At 46.7% G+C, this 22,367-nt stretch overlaps 1 protein-coding gene across 3 annotated transcripts in view; it reads right to left on the bottom strand.

The window, feature by feature from the left end:
* Positions 1 to 11,305, bottom strand: part of LOC149325065 (medium-chain acyl-CoA ligase ACSF2, mitochondrial-like) — a 187,124-nt gene extending 175,819 nt beyond the window's left edge. For all 3 annotated transcript variants that reach the window (XM_089562684.1, XM_089562686.1, XM_089562685.1), the window contains exon 1: positions 11,085 to 11,305. In XM_089562684.1, coding sequence (XP_089418810.1) covers positions 11,085 to 11,282 — 198 coding nt within the window. In that variant the 5' untranslated portion in view covers positions 11,283 to 11,305. The remainder of the gene's footprint in view (positions 1 to 11,084) is intronic.
* Positions 11,306 to 22,367: the final 11,062 nt, after the last annotated feature.

The following is a 22,367-nucleotide window of genomic DNA, read 5'->3' as shown; positions in this document are numbered from 1 at the left end:
GAAATTGCACGGGGCTGCCTACTGGCTCGAGCCAAGCCAAGCCACCACCGCTGCCACGTGCAGATAGAGGAGAGTTAAAAGATCAGAGGAAAGAGAAAAAAAAAGGAAAGAAAAGACGCGCGTTGCAGCAACAACTGCTCGCCGAAGCGAGGACAGATACACATACGTGGGTTCCCGGCTGCGGCGGCCGAATGTCCATGGAGGCGAAATTCTAGAGGCCCGTGTACTGTGCGATGTCAGTGCACGTTAAAGAACCCCAGGTGGTCGAAATTTCTGGAGCCCTCCACTAACGGTGTTCCTCATCGCCTTAGTCGCTTTGGGATGTTAAACGCCAATAAACAAAACCAATTTCTTTGTTTTGTAACAGTAGCTTTAATATGGGGTTTAACGCGACAAAATGACACTGAGTCTACCAGGAACGCTGTAGTGGATCACTCCAGACCAAAGTAGACCAGCTGGGGCTCCTCACAGTGCACTCACATCGCACAGCACGCCCGCGTTTTTGCATTTGGCCGCGAGACGGGGACGCTTCCACTCCGCCAGGACTGTCCGACTTCGGGTGTCCACTGAGATATGTTAGACAGTTATTGCGTCATTTGCTTTCCTAAAAAAAAAAACCAAATCACTTTCGCCACATCGAAATGCGGCCTCGTCACCGGTATCCAGCCCGCGACCTTGACATCACAGATTGGAAAAAATTCCGAGAACAGTTGGAGAATGCAGCCGGAAGAACTGCGATAACAGACATCGAAAAGTGGACCAAACGACTACGGGAGGTCCACAGAGACAATACTACGACGCTAGAGGTTACTGATGAATTTCCACGTGCGGATAAACGATTGCTACATCTTTGGGAGGCTCGCAGGGGGCTGACGAAAAGATGGAAGAAACAAAAACATAATAGGAAATTGAGACTCAGAATAACTCAAATCAATAAGGAGATAGAAGACCACACCGCAAACTTACTTAGAGAAAATTGGCACCAAATTTGCAATGAACTAAACGGCAACTTGGGTAGCGCTAAAACATGGGCGCTGCTCAGGCACCTCATAGACCCGACAAAATCGAAGAGAGAAAACAGCAAAACGATAGAACGTATCACGCACAATTTTCAGGGAACGGACGCACAGATTACAGATTTTCTTCGGTCCAGGTACGTCGGAAGCACGCAGGTGCCACCCTCCACCATGGTGTATTCAGGGACAAGGAACTCGAAGCTGGATGAACCGATAAAAGAATACGAGGTATACGCGGCTGCCAGGTCATTCACGACGAACACAACACCGGGAAAAGATCAAGTAACCAATGCAATGATCAGCAACCTCAGTGATGACCAAGCCGAAAGCCTGACCGGACTAATCAACGAGCACTGGGAAAGGGGCACGGTCCCGGCGGAGTGGAAACACGCTCAGATTATCGTCATACCTAAACCAGGGAAAACACCCAGTTTAGAGAACCTTAGGCTGATATCATTAACTTCATGCCTTGGTAAACTATACGAGAAAGTGGTCAAGACTAGGCTAAGCTACTACACGGAGGACAACGGTCTATTTCCGGATACCATGTTCGGGTTCAGAACGGGACTCACCACGCAAGATGTGATGCTACAGTTAAGAGACATGGTACTAAAACAAATATCGGGAACTCGAGAAGGCGTAATCTTGACTGCAGACCTCAAGGGGGCCTTCGACAACATCAGCCACAACGCCATTCTCGCAGAACTCTCGACAACAAACTGTGGGGAGATGATTTTCGAATGCGTAAAGGCCTTCCTGTCTAACAGAACAGCAACGATAGGCATCAACAACATTAGGTCAGCAAAAAAGACGACGCCAAACAGAGGGACACCACAAGGATCCATGATCTCACCTTTGCTCTTTAACATAGCAATGATTGGATTAACTAGGAGACTGAAAAACATCAAAGATGTAGAACATTCAATTTATGCGGACGACATCACAGTGTGGACGACAAAAGGGTCGACAGGAAACAAGCAAGAAATACTGCAAAGAGCGGCGGATGAGATCGGTCAATTTGCTTTATTTAGCGGGATGCAGTGTTCTCCAGAAAAATCAGAATTTATTAGACTTCACAAAAACAAAGAGGACAGGGGAACGATAGAATTAGAAATAGATGGACAACCCGTAAGAAGGACAAATAAGCTTCGCATCTTGGGAATGTGGCTGCAGGAGAAAGGCAAACGGGACCATACCATCCAGCTCTTGGAACACTCCACGAAACAGATATGCAGGATGTTAAGCCGGATTACGAACAAGAGAAAAGGGGTGAAGGAGAGAGATGCCTTACGGATCACTTCTGCGCTCATCATACCGAGGATGACGTACGCGCTTCCGTACCTGCAACCTAACAAAAGGGAAAAGAACAAAATGGAAACATGCATCAGAAAGGCATATAAGCAAGCCTTAGGCGTCATGACCTGCGCCTCGACAGAAAAGCTAATGAACATGGGTGTAAAGGGAGTAAATCTACTAATCTAAATCTACTCCACCTTGGGGGATTCCCCTAAACATTTGACCTGAACATGGGTGTGTACGGCACCTATGAGGAGCACAGCGAAACCATGCTCAGATTTCAACTCGAAAGACTTAAAAGAACAGCCGCTGGCCGCGCACTACTGGTAAAGTTAGGATAGCCGGTAGAAGGTGAGGGCGAAGACAAGGCAGACATTGACAGCCAGATTAGGAGCATTTTCTTGGTTAAACCAGTGCCCAGAAACATGGACCCGAAGAACCACGAAGGAAGACGGGCGGCGAGATCCTTGGAGTTGGACAGGTTCCTAAAGAAGAAAGAGATGGTTCTGTATGTTTACGCGTCCAAGTACAGAACGAAGGAAAACGCTAGGGCGGTAGCAGTAGTGAACGCCAATGGGAAGATAATTACTGGTGCATCAGTGCGCACAATGACAACACAAGCAGTGGAAGAGATCGCCATAGCTCTAGCCCTCACTGAAGCCCATCGGCAGGGACTGAGTTACTGGATAGCGACTGATTCTCAGGCTGCAGCGAGGGCATACAGAGATGGAAGGATCGGCCAAAAAGCCGCGAGGATTCTCTTCGCACAAAACCAACACAGACATGGATCAAACAACACAATCATTCAACACATTATCATTTGGGTCCCTGACACTGGGGTTGAGGGAAATCTCATGTCAGACACCGTTGTCCGAGGGTTCACGAACCGGAGGGCGGGTTTGCCGGTCGAACCCTTCAGCACGCCAGAATCTTACGGGGAGGCAATGAAGGCGTTGTTGGGAGCGCGCAAGAAGTACTCGGCTCCGGCGGATATCCTCAACAGAGAGCAGGCCACCACGCTCAGACGACTACAAACAGACACCTACCCAAGCAGAGCCATGTATCATAAAATGTGGCCGAACAGATACGCGAAAGAGTGCGGCGTGTGGTGTGGGGGCTACGCCACAACGTACCACGCCACCTGGGGCTGTGAAAAAAGCCCTTTACTACCAAAGGTAAATAGCCCTAGTCTAGAGTAGTCGGAGGCCCTCCTGGCTGACTCCGACCCGAGCACACAGCTTATGCTGGTGACGAGGGCCAAGGCAGCGGCGGAGGCCATCGGGATCCTGGACTAGGGAAGACCGACCACTGAAGCTCCACATCTATCTATCCCCAACCCCCTACTCCCTAACTCTTCCTTTTGTTACAATAAATGTGTTTTACTACTACTACTTGACATCAGACCCGAGCACCACAGCCACTGACTCCATCGTGAGGTATCTTACTCGGTATCTGCTGCGTGAGACAAATGCCTCCGCAAGTAAATGTTGCACAACGTGGTCGGGTCATTGCGCCTATGTTTCACATATTTATGGTACACCACACAAAGAAAGGGAAGCCATTCTCACTCTTTGCCTTACGATTTGAAGCAGTGGTAACAATTCAATTAAAGCTGTAAGCATGTACAAGGGGAATATTATTGAACCCAAGATTTCAAAACAATTTAGTAAACTGCTTTAGAATTACGGAAAGCACACTGCAGAAGCGCCAATTAGATTTATTCTGAGGCACAAGACTTTCTTCAATTTTGCTATTGCATGGACTGAATGTCATTTTCGCACTGCCTAGCGCAGGGAGCTTTCAGTTGGCAAATCTACGCGCTGGTACATGTCATTTTGTCTGAAAAAAAAAAGGAACGTCGTGTTGCAAAAAACCTGCGACTGAAACAAGTCCCGAACCGGTCCGGACCAGTTCCTTTGAATCGTTCTGGTTCGGGTAAAGTTCCAAGGTGGGGAAAAAATTTGGGTTCGGTTCTGTTCTGGTTCGGGGCAAATGTACGGGTTCGGTTCCGGTTTCACGTTCAGGTTCGGTTCCAGTTCGACACCCTGATCCGAGTAAGGTGAAACCAAAATAATGCTAAGAGTATCTAAACTACGCTACACGTGACAGCTGTGGTGTCCAATATACCTGGTGCTTCAGGGAAGCCGGCCACTAATTTTTAATACTAGGTCTTTTGAGCTTAAGAGACGCCTTTTGCGGTACTGGAACGAAACAGCGCTAATACACAGAAAGGAAGAACCGACACAGCGCTGTGTCCTTCCTTTCTGTAGTCCCGTGTTTTGACTTGTTCCACTATCATGTGCTAACTAGCCCAATAATCGTCCCTTTTGCATTTTGCGGCATAGTATTACCTAAGCTGGCGAACACAAGAGAGCAGCCGAATCATGTCAACTCGTAAAATTATTGACTAAATTATAATAAACTTTCAACTATTACAGGCAGGCGCCTGGTTTCTAGAAATTTATTGCTGGTCATTATTAATACCCTTCTTAATTTCTTAAAGTTCAGAAGGCGTGATTGCGCTCGCCTTTGTGGCTCAACAAATTCTGGCCATTTCTAGGGCAATTCAAAAACCGCGCGTCTGATGTGAGGGTCCAGCTACGCTCAAATGCTTGCTTTGGGTGCCCTACAACGATCGCGCTGCTGCCGAGATAAATAATGGTGATTACTCGTTGTACTGTAAAATCTAGGCACTGTAGTTGTACCCTGAAATGACGCACGCGTGGGGCGATACACCAACTAATTGCAGCTGGCTGATCGGCCTGAGAATGCGCTTTCAATCTTCAGGATCCAGAAATTATTGGATCATGGCAGTGGTTCTATTCATTATTGATGAGGAAAATCGTGATCCAGTAAAAACTAGGATACAAATCTGCTGCGCAGCGTTTCCTTTGCTACTCTAGAGCACGTATGGGCCTCTATGGGAGTAAAAAGCTAGTAGGTTGTTATCTGGCACACTCCTTTTTAAAGAAGGGGACAGCTTACTACCTTATTACTCCTACGTGTTTAAGGTGTAGCTGAAGTTCGGACTAGGTACGCAAACGTGCGTAGCTTAAAAAATGAGGATGAGGAGGTCAACATTTTTTTATCTTCTTTAAACCACAGTTTTGACGTATTGGCATTCAGTGAAACATGGTATGCAGATACTGCCGACATTGTGCACTTCGAAGGATATAGGTGCGAAACCATGTCTAGAAAAAATAAGAAAGGCGGTGGAGTTGCACTGTACATTAAAAATAATGTTTCGTATCAGGCTATGCCTGAGTACAGTTTCTCAACTCTGCACTATGAAACGCTTTTTATCAAAACAAGTGGTTTTGTGTTTGGTGTTGTGTATCGACCCCCTTCGGCGTCTATGCAAGACTTTTTTTCTTTCCTTGATAATACATTAGATATGCTGTCTTCTGATAAGAAACCAATTGTAATTATGGGTGATTTTAACATGAATGTGTTGGAAGAATCACCGGCAACAAGTTACTTTCTCGACATCATATCTTTATATGGCTTCTCGAACATTATTACTGTGCCTACACGTGTTACTAGCTCGAGTGAGACCCTAATTGATTTATGCCTGACTAATTACGACGAAGAGGACACGACGTCAGGTGTCTTGTTAAGCGATTTTTAGTGACCACCTGTCAACCTTTTGCTTTATTCCAAGATCGCGTGCACAAATCACTGCACTGAAATCCTCGGAATTACGGTTCAGCCAATAACACGGGAAAAAATTCAACACTTCCGAAACTTGGTTTCCTCTGTAAATTGGAACGACTGTCTTCGCGAAATCGACCCCAATGTAGCATACAATACGTTTATAGAAAAAATAATAGAGTTGTACAATTGCGCTTTTCCTATAGCAATCTTAACCAAGTGCAAAAAAGCACGAAAACCATGGATTACTTCTGATTTAGTAAAGCGTATAAGAGCCCGAAACCATCTGTTTGGCAGATTTATAGAAACGAAAGATTTGTCAACTCTAGAACAGTATAAAAAAGTTAGGAATAAATTAGGCTCGGACCTGAAGAAATCTCGAATTCATTACTACAGTGGAAGGTTTTCAGAAATTTACTATGATCCGCAGAAAACGTGACGTACTGTAAAGGAACTTCTGCAAAGATCGCAAACACAAATCCCGCTTGAAATGGAAATAGAGGGGGAGGTCCTAAGAGGTGAAGCTCTTGCTAATGTAATGAACAAACACTTTTTAACTTCTAGAAATTTTGATGGGGCTGGCTCTGGACATTTTGAGAAATACTTAGAGCATAGGCTAGCAGATACGATGTTTTTGTCTCCAACTAGCCCTGCAGAAATCTGCAGCCTAATATATAGCTTAAAAAACAACTGTTCCTCTGGTTATGATGGTATCAAAGCAGCACCAATAAAAGCAATTTCTGACTTAATATGTGTTGTGCTCTGCCATATAGCAAATCTTACTTTAACAAAAGGCATTTTTCCAGAGAAAATGAAAATAGCGAGGGTGGTTGTCCTTTACAAAGGCGGCACGGTGAACGATCTTGGAAATTACAGGCCAATTTCAGTACTTCCTCTGTTTTCAAAAATCTTTGAAAAGGTTATTAATTCTCGGATTACTAGCCATCTACAGAAACACAAAGTGATATGTAGCAGTCAATATGGGTTTCAGAAACATAAGTCAACTGAATCTGCCTTACTTAGTATAAAAGAAACACTTATTCAGAACATAGAAACTCATATCTATACCCTGGGCATATTCTTAGACTTTAGCAAAGCGTTCGACTCCATTAAACATGACATACTTATTAGAAAACTCCCGTTTTATGGAATACGAGGTATTTCCCTTACACTACTAGAAAGTTATCTCTCAAATCGTTCCCAATATGTCGTTGCCAACAACGTTAAATCTGAACTTAGAAACATAATATATGGTGTACCGCAAGGCTCCATACTGGGTCCTATGTTATTCCTTCTCTATATTAACGACATTGTATCAATACCAGGCACGCCAGAAATCATTCTCTATGCAGACGACACCAGCGTTTTCTTTTCTACACCTAACTTATCAACTGCAGTTGCTACTATAAATATATGGCTGACGAATTTGTCACAGTGGCTTACAGCCAACCAACTAGCACTCAATGTTAATAAAACGAAATATATTGTTTTCTCTTCTAGCAACACACCAATTCACCTCGCTAATCCAAGAATTTTCCAGTCTCGACCTTTAGAGCGCGTTACGCAAGTAAAATTCTTAGGCGTACAATTCCACGAAAATCTCCGCTGGACACCACATATTCAGCGCATTAAGCGTACCATAGCACAATGCATTGGAATGCTCAACAGGCTTCGCCCATTTCTACCGCTCCGGCTAAGGCGCCAGCTTTATTTCAGTGCAGTTCATTCAAGGTTGCGCTATAGTTTGCTTATCTGGGGAGTCACTGGAAAAGAAAATCTTGAAAGCCTTTTTTTTATTGCAAAAGAAATCTATTCGCTTTATCGAAAATTTATCAAGATATGACTCTACATCTTACTACTTCAGCAAAAACCAAATACTACCGATACAAACATTATATTATGAGCGACTGTCTCAGGTGGCATTCTTGGAACTCATAGCCAATCGTCAACAATTTTTTTCTAAATACACGACCGTTCAAACACGATATGAGTTCAGGCACACCAAAATACAGAAACCAAGAAACACAACAAACTATGGTAGGCAGTCTTTAAACTGGCAAATCCCAAACCTTTTGATCTCCTATCCCGACTTAATTGATATTATGGAGAAATCTTCCTCTCTCTTTGCTTTTCGTAAGCGGGCGAAAATTTATTTTCAGGAAAATGCACTATGATTTTTTTCTGCTTAAATCTTGCTTTTGATCGCACATTTGTTTTATTTTTGTGTACACAGTTAGTTTCTATATATATGTGGGATCTGTATCTGCTCTTGCACTGCTCTGTTTTGTGTTTGTTTTTCCTTCTTTCTTTTGTTTTTCTAGGTATACTATTAGTTTCCATACATATTTTTGATCTATGTTCTTGCACTGTCCTTTCCTGTGACTTTTTTAGACGTGTTTTCTGCTTAATAAGAATATAATGAATGTTTCTATTAGGAAGTTGTGTTGCACAATCATTTGCACTGTGATCATTATATTGTTTAGGTATGTGCATGTATGTGCCCCTTGCTGTTGTGTTCGAGTGGTGCTTAGGGCCCAGTCAGGCGGACTGATTTTCGCCTTTTGCCCTCTGCACCAAGGCACTGTGTTGTCTAAATTTTCTTTAATAAATAAAAAAATAAATTTAAGGGCGTCACATCTGTAACTGGTTCGACTGCCTGCTCCACCCCCTTAGTGCACCCACTGCGGAAAAAACTCGGCGTACAGAATACAAACTGTCATCGTGAGACATAGCATCGAGAAGCAAAACACGCTGAAAAAATTGCTTGGGCTTGACGTAAAATGAATAAAGTTGTTCCACCGCTACAGATTAGTAGTGCCCTGAAACAAATATTAAATGACAGAATTCGGGATGTGTACACAGCCTGGCACGAGCAATGAAGCAAGTGAAAAGAAAAAGCTCGGTGAGGCCTCTTGAGTCGACGTGCATTTTAGTCTGTGTATAAACAGCGAGCAACTCTCCGAACTGTTTTTAGAGCACAGCTTATCATCCATCCTTAAAAGGAAACTGCAGCACTTTTTGAGAATTGCGCGCTATTCAAGGATTGAAATCTATATAGCCTCCAGGTAAAGCGTGCAAAGTGTTATTGGTCTAGCATTTAAAATAGTCACGTCACCGACGAATAAATTTTTGGCCGCTCCTTACAGCAGCAAAGAATTGCGAAGAAGCTCGGTGTGACGTCACGGAAGGTAAGGTTTCAAATTTCCTCTCCCGCCAATCACACGCTGCCGTGCCTAGTTGCCTGTTGCCAAACAACGCTCGGTGGCCTTTGCCTTCGGTGGCGTTGGCTTCTTTCCCCCGAAATCAACGGTTGATGCGTTGTCAATGTACTGGTTATTTCGATCACGTCCTCATGCGCCCCCTATTTGGTGCTGTGCGCTGCGGAGAAGACTGATGGCCGTCTAGATCTCAACCGGCGATTACGTTACCATTTCAAATGCTAGCCGGAAAGCACTTCGCACGCTGTACCTGCAAATTTCCCACATTGGACCCTTTTAACATCGTCCGTTTCTAATATCTATGCAGTTGCCCTTCAAGAAGTCGCTACGAAATCCTCGAAGTGGCTTGCTGCGGGGAGAATTGACAAAAGAGCTACTACTGGGTCCAGTTGTAAATACATTCTTGAAGGTATTGGTGGGCGCTATTAAAATGCTGAAAAGGTACGAACACACAGCATGAATTGGCAATACATGCCGGGCAGTGCATTACGTCCCTGGAACAGCCCACAAAATACTTGCTCCTTATTGGAGCATCCACCGTTAAATTCCATGGTTTGCTGCCTTGTCTGTATATTAAGTAAATAAAGTGGCGCTCTACATAGGCCGCCGTTGGTGAAGCCGCCCTGAGTTAAGCAAATTATTGTTTCGAAAGCGGATTTGATGTACTCGTCCGAATGCATGAATACTTATCTGCTGCAGCTCTTTATTTATGCGGCGAACAAGGAAAGCGCTTTTAACGTAGCCCTCTTCAATGTTACGCTTACAAACACCATTAAATGCCTATGGTTTCGTCGTTTTTATGCTCATATTTCAGTACTTTCACCCGCCCTAGCAGCTTCGTCCTGCGCAGTAAGTACGGAGATCGCCGCTAGGCAGCGCTAATGATAGGCGGGGAAGCCCCAGCGCAAGTTTCCTATGACATCGTAGCCCGTATAATAAAGTGCGCATGTCGCCATTCCTAATGCTATGGATGCCCCTCAACGTCCTCGTTTGCATGGAGCGTGCAAAAGATCAGTGAATTGTTTCATTCGCATGAAAGAATAACGGACTGATGCTACTGTTCAGATTGGGTAGCAGCTGTGTGTGGGTTTGAGAGGCAAGTCGCCTCTGCGGTCTACATGGAAACTTTTTCCTCTCGTGCGACTAACCGATCGCCATTCTTATGCTCCTCGTTCAGCATAAGCAAAGGGTCGTTCCTGAAGCCTAGTGTTCGACGGAATCCCGTCCGGCGAGGGAAATTCACACTCATTTTTCAAAGAAAACACGCACTCGGCAATGATGCAAAGAAAATGAAATGAATTGACGTTTCGGCGCCCGTACGGGTGCCTTGATCACAAAAAAGCGAAGGACGGGAAGGGGAGCTATATATAGGAGATTTTTCGAAGGATGCGCAGGTATATCCATGGGTGATTGCCGCGGGTCCGGTTAATCGTGTTTGGCGTGGATTGAATGTACAATGTTTCTATGAGAAGGCATTTTGGTAATGATTTTCTTTGCATCAATGGTGAGTGCATGTTTTCTTTGACAAATCAGGGTCGTTCCTGAAGGAGCAGAAAACGTCCCAGCACTAGAAAAATGGTGCGTGGCCAGCAAAAACGATAACGCGTGCGCTAATAAACGCTGGACTTTGATTTCAGCAGAAGGCCACACAAACTCTTCAGACGGCCGTGCTATATGTGCCTGGTCGGACATGAAGAAACAGCGGGGATCATAGAAGGTCAGTGTACTCTGAGCCCACTCCACTTGAAATCTTCTCCAAACACTGTATTTTCGTTGTCGCGAGGCCAATGTACTCAGAGCACCCGCAGCGCTACAAGTGACATGCAGACAGCCAAAGGCGTGGACCCCTGGTTACTGCTCGGATCTGTGCCACCGCGGCGGTCGGGGCAGCGGCAGGACGCACCTGTTGGTCGAATTGGGCGAAGCTGAGCGACACGTCCTCGGCGGGGAAGTGCAGAGCGGCCCGGTCGGGCCACTTGCTCGCGGCTTGGGCGCAGACATCGCCGAGCGTGTCCCGCCGCAGAGGCGGCTGCGATACGCCGGCCAGGTGACTGCAGGCGCGGGCCGCGGTCCGCTGCACCAGCACTCTCAGGAGTCCCATGGCCCCACTGCGAAGGCGGCCGATTGCGGCCGCCTAATGGGGGCTGCGATAACGATAACGTCTCTTTGTTGTCTGCGCCGTGCACGATAAGCGTCGCGGGGCCACCCTGAGGAAAGCTTCTGAGCCTCCGTTTTCTCAGGCTCTCTCAGCTCTCAGCGCGGAGATGTTACGACATGCAATAGGCACTTATTCAACTCTTTTTTTTTTTACGACCACTACACTTCTGGCAATGGCTCTAGAGATTTTTCCCTCAGTACTTTTTGCTGGGCTAGTTGGTCCATTCTGACATTAGTGAAAACAGCGCGAAAGAAGAAGCCCGAAGGCGAAACGAGGAAGTGACAGGAAAGAGCGCTGTCCGCGCTCTTTACAGCACTCTTTCCTGTCACTTCCTCGTTTCGCCTTCGGGCTTCTTCTTTCGCGCTGTTTTCACTAATGTCAGAATTTTCCCTCAGTAGGAGAGTTTCAAATTGGGCTAGTTGGTGGTTGTTATTCTCGTGCATTGTTGCGCTTACGAAGGAACTGGGACAGTATTCCCTCAGTATTCGACACTGAAACTCTCCGTGGTTTCCTTCATGAATAAATTCATGGCCACATAGTTCATCGACTAGGACGTGCTTTTCACTTCTGATGCAGGCATTGTGCATGGTTTTGTTTATTCTCTGCGCCAGTACTTTTTACACTACACACTTGTGGCCGTTGGTCCCCAGTCTACCCATGCCGCTGTGATTTTTGCCCCTATTACTTGTATGTTATTTAATCGAGATAGACGTCTGCACGTACCAAGTGCGTACTGCCACGTTTTTCGTCGGTCAGCCCCGCGAACACCCTCATGAGGTTGGCTGGAGTGGGGCATTCGGGTTGGTCCGCGTGCTTTGCCCGAGGCCGTCTATGATGCTACTGCTCTGTTCGGGGGCTGTTGAAGCAAACCATGGGGCAAAGATGGGCGAAGATTCGGCACTCCTCAGAGAATTACATAGTGAAACCACAGCCGCACTAGCTGACATTAAAGAAGACATAATGAGCATAAAAGCCCGGGTGAATGACAGAGCACCGGAAGTGTCTCCGAAATTGCTTTGTAATGCACGACACGAAACAATCTTCTCATGACAGGCCTCCCTGAAGAACAGGAGGGTTTTGTTGAATCGGAAGGCACTATAAAGGATTTCTCCAGTCATCTCGAAATACGCGCCAACAACATAAGCAACATCAAGCACACTGAAGACGTCAGAGCCGCTCAGGCGTTGATCGCCGAATAATCGTTAAATTTTTCAAATTTAAAATAAAAGCAGGTATTGTACGGAATGCTCACAAGCTGAACGACTTGAAGCCAGTTGCAGGATGGCTGAAGGAGGAATTTTCTCCAAAAATTCAGCTAGCTCGCAAGAAGTTGCATGATTTTGCCAAGATTAACCGGAACGAAAAGGAACACTCAAGCATATGCTTTAACAAATTAAATTTTCTAGGGCGCATCTTTATGTATGATGCAGCTACTAACTGTATAGTCCAAATGAAACACAATAAGCCAATGAAAGCTCCAACCGAACAAGCTTGGCCACAACCAGCTAAAACAACACTGAGCCAAAGAAAGATCAGCCTCAATAGCATTCGATTGTCTTTTCCCACCAGGCCACTGCAAATCTTTGGATGCATATAACTTTTCGCGTCTCTTGGCAAACATTCGCAGTATGCCAACTATAACTTGATGTTCTCAAATCGCTCATGTACACTTGTTCTGCAGATGTAACTTTAGGCACCAAAACTTGACCTTCGGATGGCATTCCTGCATGTGAAGTCTTATCCGCCGTCATTTTATATTGCTCGCAAAAATAGGGCTGATTATCCTGGGCGGCGCGGGGCGGCGCGGTAGCTCTAATAATAAAAGAGGAAGGTAGCCCAGCCGTCTTACCTATTTATTTATTTATTTACTTACTTATAGGCACTGTGAGCCTTTACAGGCTCATACAGGAGTGGGTCAGAAGACAAACAGAGTCTGGTAAAAGAACAGCATGAAATATAAAACATGGCACTAATTATTTTCGAGTAAAAATTACAAAAAACAGCCACAACAAAACCTGCAAAGTAAGAGGCTGAAGAAAAAAAAAACGTTAAGGATAACGCAGCTACCTATGGGAAGAAAAATGCTAGGTGTAACGTTAAGAGATCGGAAGCGGGCGGAGTGGGTGAGAGAACAAACGCGTGCTAATGACATCCTGGTCGAAATCAAGATGAAGAAGTGGGCTTGGGCAGGGCATGTAATGCGAAGGCAAGATAACCGCTGGTCCTCAAGGGTAACGGAGTGGATTCGAAGAGAAGGCGAGCGTAGCAGGGGGCGGCAGAAAGTTAGATGCGCGGATGAGATTAACAAGTTTGCGGGGATACAGTCGCCGCAACTGGCAAAGGGCAGGGTTAATTGGAGAGACATAGGAGAGGCATTTGCCCTGCAGTGGGCGTAGCCAGGCTGTTGATAATGATGAGCAAAGAAACAAAAGCAAGCAGAACGTGAGCGCGAAGAAGACAGTGCAAAATAGACGGCGATATAATGAAAGAGGCAACGGTAAACAGTTGATTCTACTGCGACCAAGAAACATTCAAATGCGCATATGCAAGGAACGAAAAATATTCATAGGTAGAGTTACTCACGAAAAAGTAAACTAATTTTAGTTTAATACAAACAAGCGGAGCATACACAATTTCTTCTGGCAGACGGTTCCATGGTTCAATGCGGAAGGAAAAAATTAATATTTAAATATGTCACACCGCGCAGAAAAAGGTCTGTTAGAGTAAGATGATTTGTTCGTCGGAAAGTTGGAAAGGTGGCATGATACACTTTGCATTACCTCTTTAATTTACGTTAGTTATATTATTTATTATTTTACTTCCTCATGCGAAATTAGAGCGCAGCTCATCAGCTGTTTCAGCTTTTCGATATATTTAGGCGAATAATTAGAGCACGACATGTATGTACAATTACAGACAACTTGTTATTTTAGAGCGCAGCTCTATGGCGCCCGTTTCTGCATATCGCGGCGTCGCCGTCGCCGTTGCCCTCGCCGCTTGGGCCTGTCAAAAGAATCCTTCCCTTCCCCCCAATCCTTCCCCTTCCCGAGAGGCATGGGAGGCAGCCCTGCTCAACTGCTCGGGGCTGGAGTCTCAAAGGGCTCTAGTCCAACGGGCGCGAGTAGCGGCCTCGTCCAGCGGGGTCCTGGACTAAGGACTCCACCTATGTAAAGGGCCATTTTTGGTCTGCAAACTCTCCTGTTGTTTATTAAAAAGTTTTCACCACCTGTCATTTGTGAACTGCAGTGGACACCTTAGTCGCACTTTAAGCTGCGATGCCAATGGAGCGGGAGCTTCGAAAGCAGATGGTAAAAATTCGTAAATTACTTTTTGAGGAAAGGAAATGGCGCAGTGTCTCACACATTGCGGTGGACACCTGAACCAGAGGGAAGGCGCATATCTGCGCTCATGGAACAGTGGACACCTGAACCAGGCTTTAAGCTAGGTTGCGGTAGTGGTGGTGGTGAAAATATTTTATTGAAACTGTTTAGGAGGTTGTAGCGGCGGGTGGAGCTCTCAGTCCGGAACCCCATTGGCGTAGGCTGCTGTCCGCGCTCTTTCGATTAGTTCTTTTAGACTCGTTTCGTCCGAGCGGGTCAGAGCTGCCTCCCACCCCTCCTGCGTTGGCTGGTTATTGACAGTGACCGCCTGATTTCGTTGGCAGGCCCATACCATATGGTACAGGTCCGCCTTCTCCCCGCAGAATTTGCAGTGTGAGTCAAATGACTCCGGGTCTATTGTGTGTAGTCGTCGTGGGCTGTTGTAAGTCTTGGTCTGTAGCTTCCGGATCTGTAGTTCCTCCCCTTTGTCCAGTGTCTTAGCCGGCGGAGGCTACACCCGACGGGATAATCTTAAGTGCTCAAGTATGTCGTTGTAAGTTAGTAGTGGGGTAGGAGGTTCCACGGCATCCGCAATGGGTGCCCGGGGGAGAAATGCTCGGGCTGAGGCATGTGCGCTCTCGTTCCCTCAGATGCCCTGGTGACCTGGTACCCATATTAAGTGTTTATGTGTGGGTTGGTAGCCACGGGTGTAGCTATCTTGAAGGATTTTAGATGCTAGTGGTGCGATCCTGCCCCTGAGGTAATGGCGTTACGCTGTTTGTGAACCTGTAAGGATATATTCCGAGCTAGTGTGTGTTGCAGCTAAAGCAATCGCCACTTCTCCCGCAGCCAGTATGTCCTGGCTAGCCAGTACTAGTCCGTTCATTGCTTTGTTTTGGTGCACTACCGCGACGGCCGTTATTCCCTGCTGGGGACCCGCAGCATCAACATAGAACACGCCCTCGCGCTCGCCGTAGTGCCTTTTCATAGCTTCGGCTCGTGCTTCTCGTCTTGACTGCTGAAAATTGGGGTGCATATTCCTGGGTACTGGAGCTGCCTTGAATTGTCCTCTCCATGAAGCTGGAATGTCGTTTTTAGAGTCTAGCTGTCGGGGGAAATTGATGTTTAAATCTGTGAGAACTTGTCGGCCAGTCCGACTAGTGGAAAGCCGTACTACATGCGCAGTGGGGTGTGCCTCCATTAGCTCGTCTATCGTGTTGTGCACTCCCAGTCGTAAGAGCCGGTCCGTCGATGTCGCAAGAGGGAGGCCCAGTGCCTTCTTGTAGGCTGTTCTGATTATGACGTCTAGGTACCTGATGTCATGCTTCTTGAGGCGGAGGTAGGGTGCTGCGTAGACGACGCGGCTTACGACGAAAGCGTGCACCAGACGCAGAGTATCTTCTTCTCGCATCCCTGATTTCCGCGTTGTTATCCTGGAGATCCACCTGGCGACTTGCTGGCTCACGAGCCGTAGTCTCTGGAGGGTGAGGAGGTTGTTGCCGTTGTTATTTATGTACAGACAGATCTTGAGGGTCTGAACTTCCTTGATGGACGAGTTGTCAATGCGGATGTTGATGGTGTCCTGATTGGTTGGTTGGTTGCGACTGAGTGAAGAATGAAAAGAAAAGTGCACGGGCCTGCCAACTGGCTCAAGCCAAGCCACCACCGCTGCCACGTGCAGATAAAAGAGAGTTGAAAGATAAGAGGAAAGAGAAAAAGAGAGAGGAAAGGTTATTGCGTTGACGAAAGACTATGAGCTCAGACTTTTCGGGAGAGCAGGTTAGTCCGCACGCCGGTGCATAATTTTGAACTATTGTTGCCGCTGTTTGTAGTTGTTCTTCAATCATTCCCATACTTCCCGTGGTTCTCCAGATGGTTATATCATCAGCGTACAGGGCGTGGCGTATGCCCTGTACCTGATTGAGAAGGGGTGGGAGATTTAGGAGTGCAATGTTGAAGAGAAGTGGGGATAGTACTGCCCCTTGCGGAGTGCCTCTCGTGCCCATCTTCACTTGCGTTGTTTGTTTTGTTTTGGACGAAGTGCATCCTTGTGGAATCGCTTTCTATCCGTCTCCAGTGTTTTTTAGTGTATTTTGTGTGTGTATTGCGGGGACGCCGCCCCCGTCATACGGCGATGGATGTGGATCCTCCTGGGCATCCGACCAGACTGCCGGCTCCTTCCTCGAGTTCTTCGAGGAAGCGTTGCAGCCTTCCCAGTGACCCCGACAGCGAGGATACCATAGAGTACTTCAGCGAGGACAGTACCGAAGGTGAATTTGAGACATACCTGAGCCGCAGGACCAAAAGAAGACTATTAAGAGCCAGCTCCTCATCGAGCCAGTCCACGGTGAAGACAACTGGCCAAGCATCGAAGCATACTATTCTCATCCTGCCTGCGCATCGATCCCACAACATGAGGCGGCTTAACAGGCAAGCTGTCTCAATGCAACTTGAGGCCCTTGTGCCGAACGAAATTAAAGACGTTCGCGTGAACTCGCGCAAAAACGTTGTTGCTGTTGACGTCCATCATGCGCCAGCACTCGAATCACTGCGGGCCATCACTGAACTCGGAGGCATGTCGGTCCGTACAGTTATCCCGCTCGGCGAGGACGTTTCTTCTGGCGTCATCTATGACGTCGATGAGACGATCACGCAAGAAGATCTGCCCATACTTGTGAAGCCAGGAAACGAAGGCACCGTGATTCTCCGAGTCTCACGTCTTGGGAAATCTCGCTGTGTCAAGATTGTCTTCAAAGGTGACAGCCTTCCGTCACATGTGAAGGTAGGCCTTTTTCGTCACGCTGTACGGCCATTCATACCAAAGCCCCTACAATGCACCAATTGTATGAAACTGGGCCATGTTAGCGGAGTCTGCGGCAACGCGAGTGTGTGTTCCCGGTGTGCCGAGCCTCATGATTCTGAGACATGCACAGCACAAATTCTCAGGTGTTCAAACTGCAACGGTCCCCATGACGCCTCATCTAGAGACTGCCGCGCTTCATATTATTCATATGAAGCGGCGACTTAAACGTCTTAGGCGACATCACTCCTCATCTTCTCAGTGTTTGCAGAAATTAAAACGTGAATTAGCGCAGGCACTGTCTACATCCAAATCCCATTACTTTAAGGTCACCCTTCCTTCTTTCATAAGAACTGATCCGCGCAAATTTTGGCGATACCTTGGTCAACAAAAGGAAGCCTTCAAAGAAATTAGAACTGAGGATGGGAACCTCGTCACTGATATAAAGGAAATAGCTGAACTATTTAACAGGTACTTTCAAAGTGTTTTCGGGAGACCTTCAGATACGGTTGTTGATGCACCCAAACAATCCTTCGATCCTAACGAAGTTCCCGTTATTTCTACAGAAGGGGTTCTCTCTTTGCTGCGTAAAATAAATATTCGGAAGAGCCATGGTCTAGACGACATTCCAAATGCCTTTTTAAAGCGTTACGCGCTCCAGATCTCGGAGCATTTGGCTAAACTATTCACTTTATCTTTACAAACCAGTGAGTAGCCAGAAGATTGGAAGAAGGCTCGTGTTGTGCCGATTCATAAAAAAGGTGACAAGTTACTCGTGACTAATTACCGACCGGTCTCAATTATCTCTACATCCTGTAAGCTTCTAGAGCACATCGTGGCCCACTTTATAATTGACTTTTTAAATGAAAGAAACATTCTGTCACCTTTTCAGCACGGATTCAGGAAGGGAATGTCGACCATCACTCAACTAGTTACTACTATTGATGATTTTCTTAGAGTGCTGGACAACTCGGGACAGATCGATGTTCTTTTTTTGGATATGGCGAAAGCTTTTGATAAGGTACCACATGCAAAGCTCCTTTATAAACTGCAGTTACTTGGTATTCCGTTGTATCTTATTGAATGGGTCAAAGCTTACTTAAGCGGTAGAACTCAGTGTGTTGATGTGAATGGTACTCTTTCTGAATCGCTTCCTGTTACTTCCGGTGTTCCTCAGGGCAGTGTGTTAGGACCTTTGTTGTTTTTAATATATATAAATGATTTAATAGACACCATTCCTCCGTCTGTGTCAATAAGGTTGTTCGCGGATGACTGCGCTGTATAGAAATAAATAACCTCAATTGCAGATCATCAATTGCTTCAAGATTCTTTGCTTAAAATATGTCACTGGTGTGAAGAATGGGACATGGATTTAAACATTGATAAGAGTGCGCTTCTCCGAGTTACGAGAAAAAAAATGTTAGTAATTACCAATATTGCCTTCACCACAGTCACATCCGAGAGGTCTCACAGTACAAGTATCTAGGAATTACTCTTAACAACCGATTAACCTGGGGTACTCATATTTCTGAGATCTGTTCAGCCGCTTTTTCTCAGCTGTGTTTCTTGAGACGCAAATTAAAACACACTCCTAGAGGTATTAAGCTTCTGGCTTACAAAACTTGTGTCAGGTCCAAACTTGAGTACTCTTCTGAAATTTGGGACCCGCACACCAAGAAACATATTTATCAACTAGAGCTCATCCCAAGAAAGGCAGTACGTTTCATTTTTAATAAATATAGAAGGTCTGACTCCCCAACACAGCTCATGAAAGACAATAGCATTCCACTGCTTCGTACACGCAGAAAACTTAACCGTATTTCTTTCCTTCATAAAATTATCTCAGGCAAGCTTAACATTTCTGCCCCTTCATTCATCAAGCATTCCACTGCTCGAAGGACCCGCCATACAAGGGAGCACTCCTTACAGCCTCTTTTTGCTAAAACGAACTCATTTAAGCACAGTTTCTTCCCTCAAACAATAGCAGATTGGAACGCACTCCCTGAATCGATTTTTAACTCTCCTGACGTAGAACAGGCACTAAAAACATTTTTGCTTCAGTAAAAAGGAAGTGACTCTCCTGTATTCAATTTTAAGCATCTATTTCTCTTTATCGTTGCTATTTTCATCTTTTAAGTTCCATTTTTGCTGTGTGTCACACGAAATGTTTTCACGTGGTGTTGTAATTTGTGTTATTTTATGCCCCTCCTGCTTGGGCCAACGCTGGCCTGCAGTATTTTGAAATAAATAAATAAATAAATAAAAGAAGAGCGTGCTGTTCTAAGACAAATGGTCCGAGACAACTCGACGCACCGCGAAGCCGCCGCGATCGTTCGCAAGAGACGTGCCCGACGCAAGAGGAAATCCAGACAGGCTACTGCCAATGGCAGCCGCAACGACGCGCTGTTGGCGCCTCCTGCTCACCCTCCTCCACCTCCTGTTCCTCCTCGCCCCAGTGTGCTCCGTCCGCCCTCTGTGGACAAGGGTGGCCAGATGTCATCAGGTTCCGATCCTTGGCCAGCGCTTCCGCCATTATGTCCTCCTGAGGCCCCTCCACGTAAGCTCCCATCGCTGAGCACGTCGGCCGCTGCAGACGGGCTCCCGGAGCAAGACCGCCAAACCCTTGTGATTTTAAAGACCGTGGTCACCGCAATTCGGCCTCTCCTACAGGCTCTGCAATCCCCAACTGCTCGAAGCGTTTTACTAGTGCTGGACTCCCTGGGTTCAGCACTTCAAGGACTTTAATCCATAATGGCCCACCTTTCGTGAGGAAGTCAGAGGCGCCACGATCTTCCAATGGAACGCAAGAGGTCTGAGGTCGCGAATGTCAAGTCTTCGTCCTTACGTATTCACTAACTACTTCCCGATATTGGTAATCTGCGAGCCCAAATTATCAGAAGCAATCAGGCTCTCCGGGTACGAGTCTTTTTTCGCCCCTACATGCGGGGAGCGCAGCCAAGTCTTGGTATACCTCCGCACTGACATGACGTATGTTTGCTGCCCAGTTCCACCTCACAATGACAATCAATACGCGTGTTTCTTAATCAAGACAAAAACGCTAGAATTCACACTGATTGCAGCATATGTGTCACCCTCCTCTCAATTAGACTGCGAAAGGCTGAAGGCCATCATTGAAGACACCCGTGCTCCTTGGATCATTACTGGCGATTTTAACGCCGACCATTTGCTATGGGGAAGCACCAGGATTAACGCCAAAGGAAGGCATCTGGCGTTATTTGCTTCCGACAATGATCTATGTTATGAATGACGGCAGTCCTACATACCTGCGCGGCTGTCACTACAGCAGCTGCCTGGACCTGACATTAGTTTCAAGGTCGTTGCACCGGAGTGTTCGCTGGTTTTGTGATGTGGAGACCCATGGAAGTGACCACATTCCTACCTACCTCAAAATAAACGGCCTTGGTGCGTCCACCCCAGCCCAACTCGCGCGAATCGACTGGGCAGTATTTCGAAAACATATGGAGGAGACGAGCAAAGAAGCCCTCACTGGCAGGCTGGAGCATACTATAGCTAATGCTATGAACGTTGCGAGAAGTCACATCACGTCCTCAAGAATACGCAGTGATTTCGATATTGAACTAGAACGTCTGCGTGCTCTTCGGCGGCGAGCAGAAAAGCGATACAGACGAACCAAGTCCTTAAATGATCTACGGGAGGCGAGACGTACGCAGAAAAAAATCAAACGAAGATTGGATCAGCTGGCGAACAAGCGCTGGAGGTCCTTTTGTCAGCACTTGGATCCTCGCAAGCCCATGTCCCTCATATGGCGTACTGTGCGGGGCCTCCGTACGCTTCCGCAACAAAGACAACCATTCAATGCGTTGGCTGTCTATCAAGATCGACAGCAGTCTGAGGTAGCAACGGACTACTGCAGGAAAATTGCTGGTGTACCAACTGCTTCGAGTTCCCGGCGTGCTCCTCCTGCCTCACGGGTCTCAGCCATGGATGTCCTTTTTTCTCGCGAGGAACTCGACGCTGCTCTTGCAGGATGTCGGCGTTCGTCTTCACCAGGGCCAGATGGAATCACATATGCTGCGCTGTCCCACCTTGGCCACGATGCGCGAGAAGAGCTCCTCAAACGTTACAACGACTCTTGGCTCGACGGTGCTGTTCCTCAAGAATGGAAATCGAGTCGATTGATACCCCTACTAAAACCAGAGAAATCTCCACTCGAGCTCTCATCGTATAGGCCAATAGCTTTGGCCAGTTGCGTAGGAAAGGTCATGGAGAAAATGATTTTGTCGCCCCTTGAGTGGTACCTCGAACACTACAAAATATACCCCGACGCTATGGCCGGCTTCAGGCGGGGTCGCTGTTCTATTGACAACGTCGTTGACCTCGTATCCACGGTTCAACAACAGAAGCACTTGAAACGTTTGCCAGTGGCACTCTTTCTGGATGTCAAAGGTGCCTACGACAACGTGACCCATGAGGCCATCCTTGATGCGCTGGAAACTGTGGGCATCGGTGGTCGGATGTTTGCATGGATAGAGAGCTATCTGTCCAAAAGATCATTTTTTATCCAATGTGATGATGGCCCGACGACTGCGCATTACACCTACCGTGGCGTGCCCCAGGGCGGTGTCCTTAGCCCTACATTGTTTAATCTGACTCTCATCGCCCTCCCTGAGAACCTCCCCAACACCGTCCAGGTGTGTATGTACGCCGATGATATCTGCATTTGGGCCTCCTCTGTGACGCGTCCCCAGGTGCGGGCAAGACTTCAGCGGGCAGCATCAATCACTTCTTCCTATCTCCAGAAGAAAGGTCTCAGCGTTTCACCGGAAAAGTGCGCGCTAGTGGCATTTACACGTAAATGTATGACTCCATATCCGGTACGCATCGACGGTCAAGTCATTTCTTACAGCAAATCTCATCGTTTCCTAG

Source organism: Amblyomma mixtum, chromosome 10 (assembly GCF_055824585.1).
Source record: "Amblyomma mixtum isolate Tamu chromosome 10, ASM5582458v1, whole genome shotgun sequence".
Taxonomy (NCBI): Eukaryota; Metazoa; Arthropoda; class Arachnida; order Ixodida; family Ixodidae; genus Amblyomma; species Amblyomma mixtum.
Note: the sequence above shows the minus strand (reverse complement) of the source record. Positions and strands in the feature narration are given on the sequence as shown.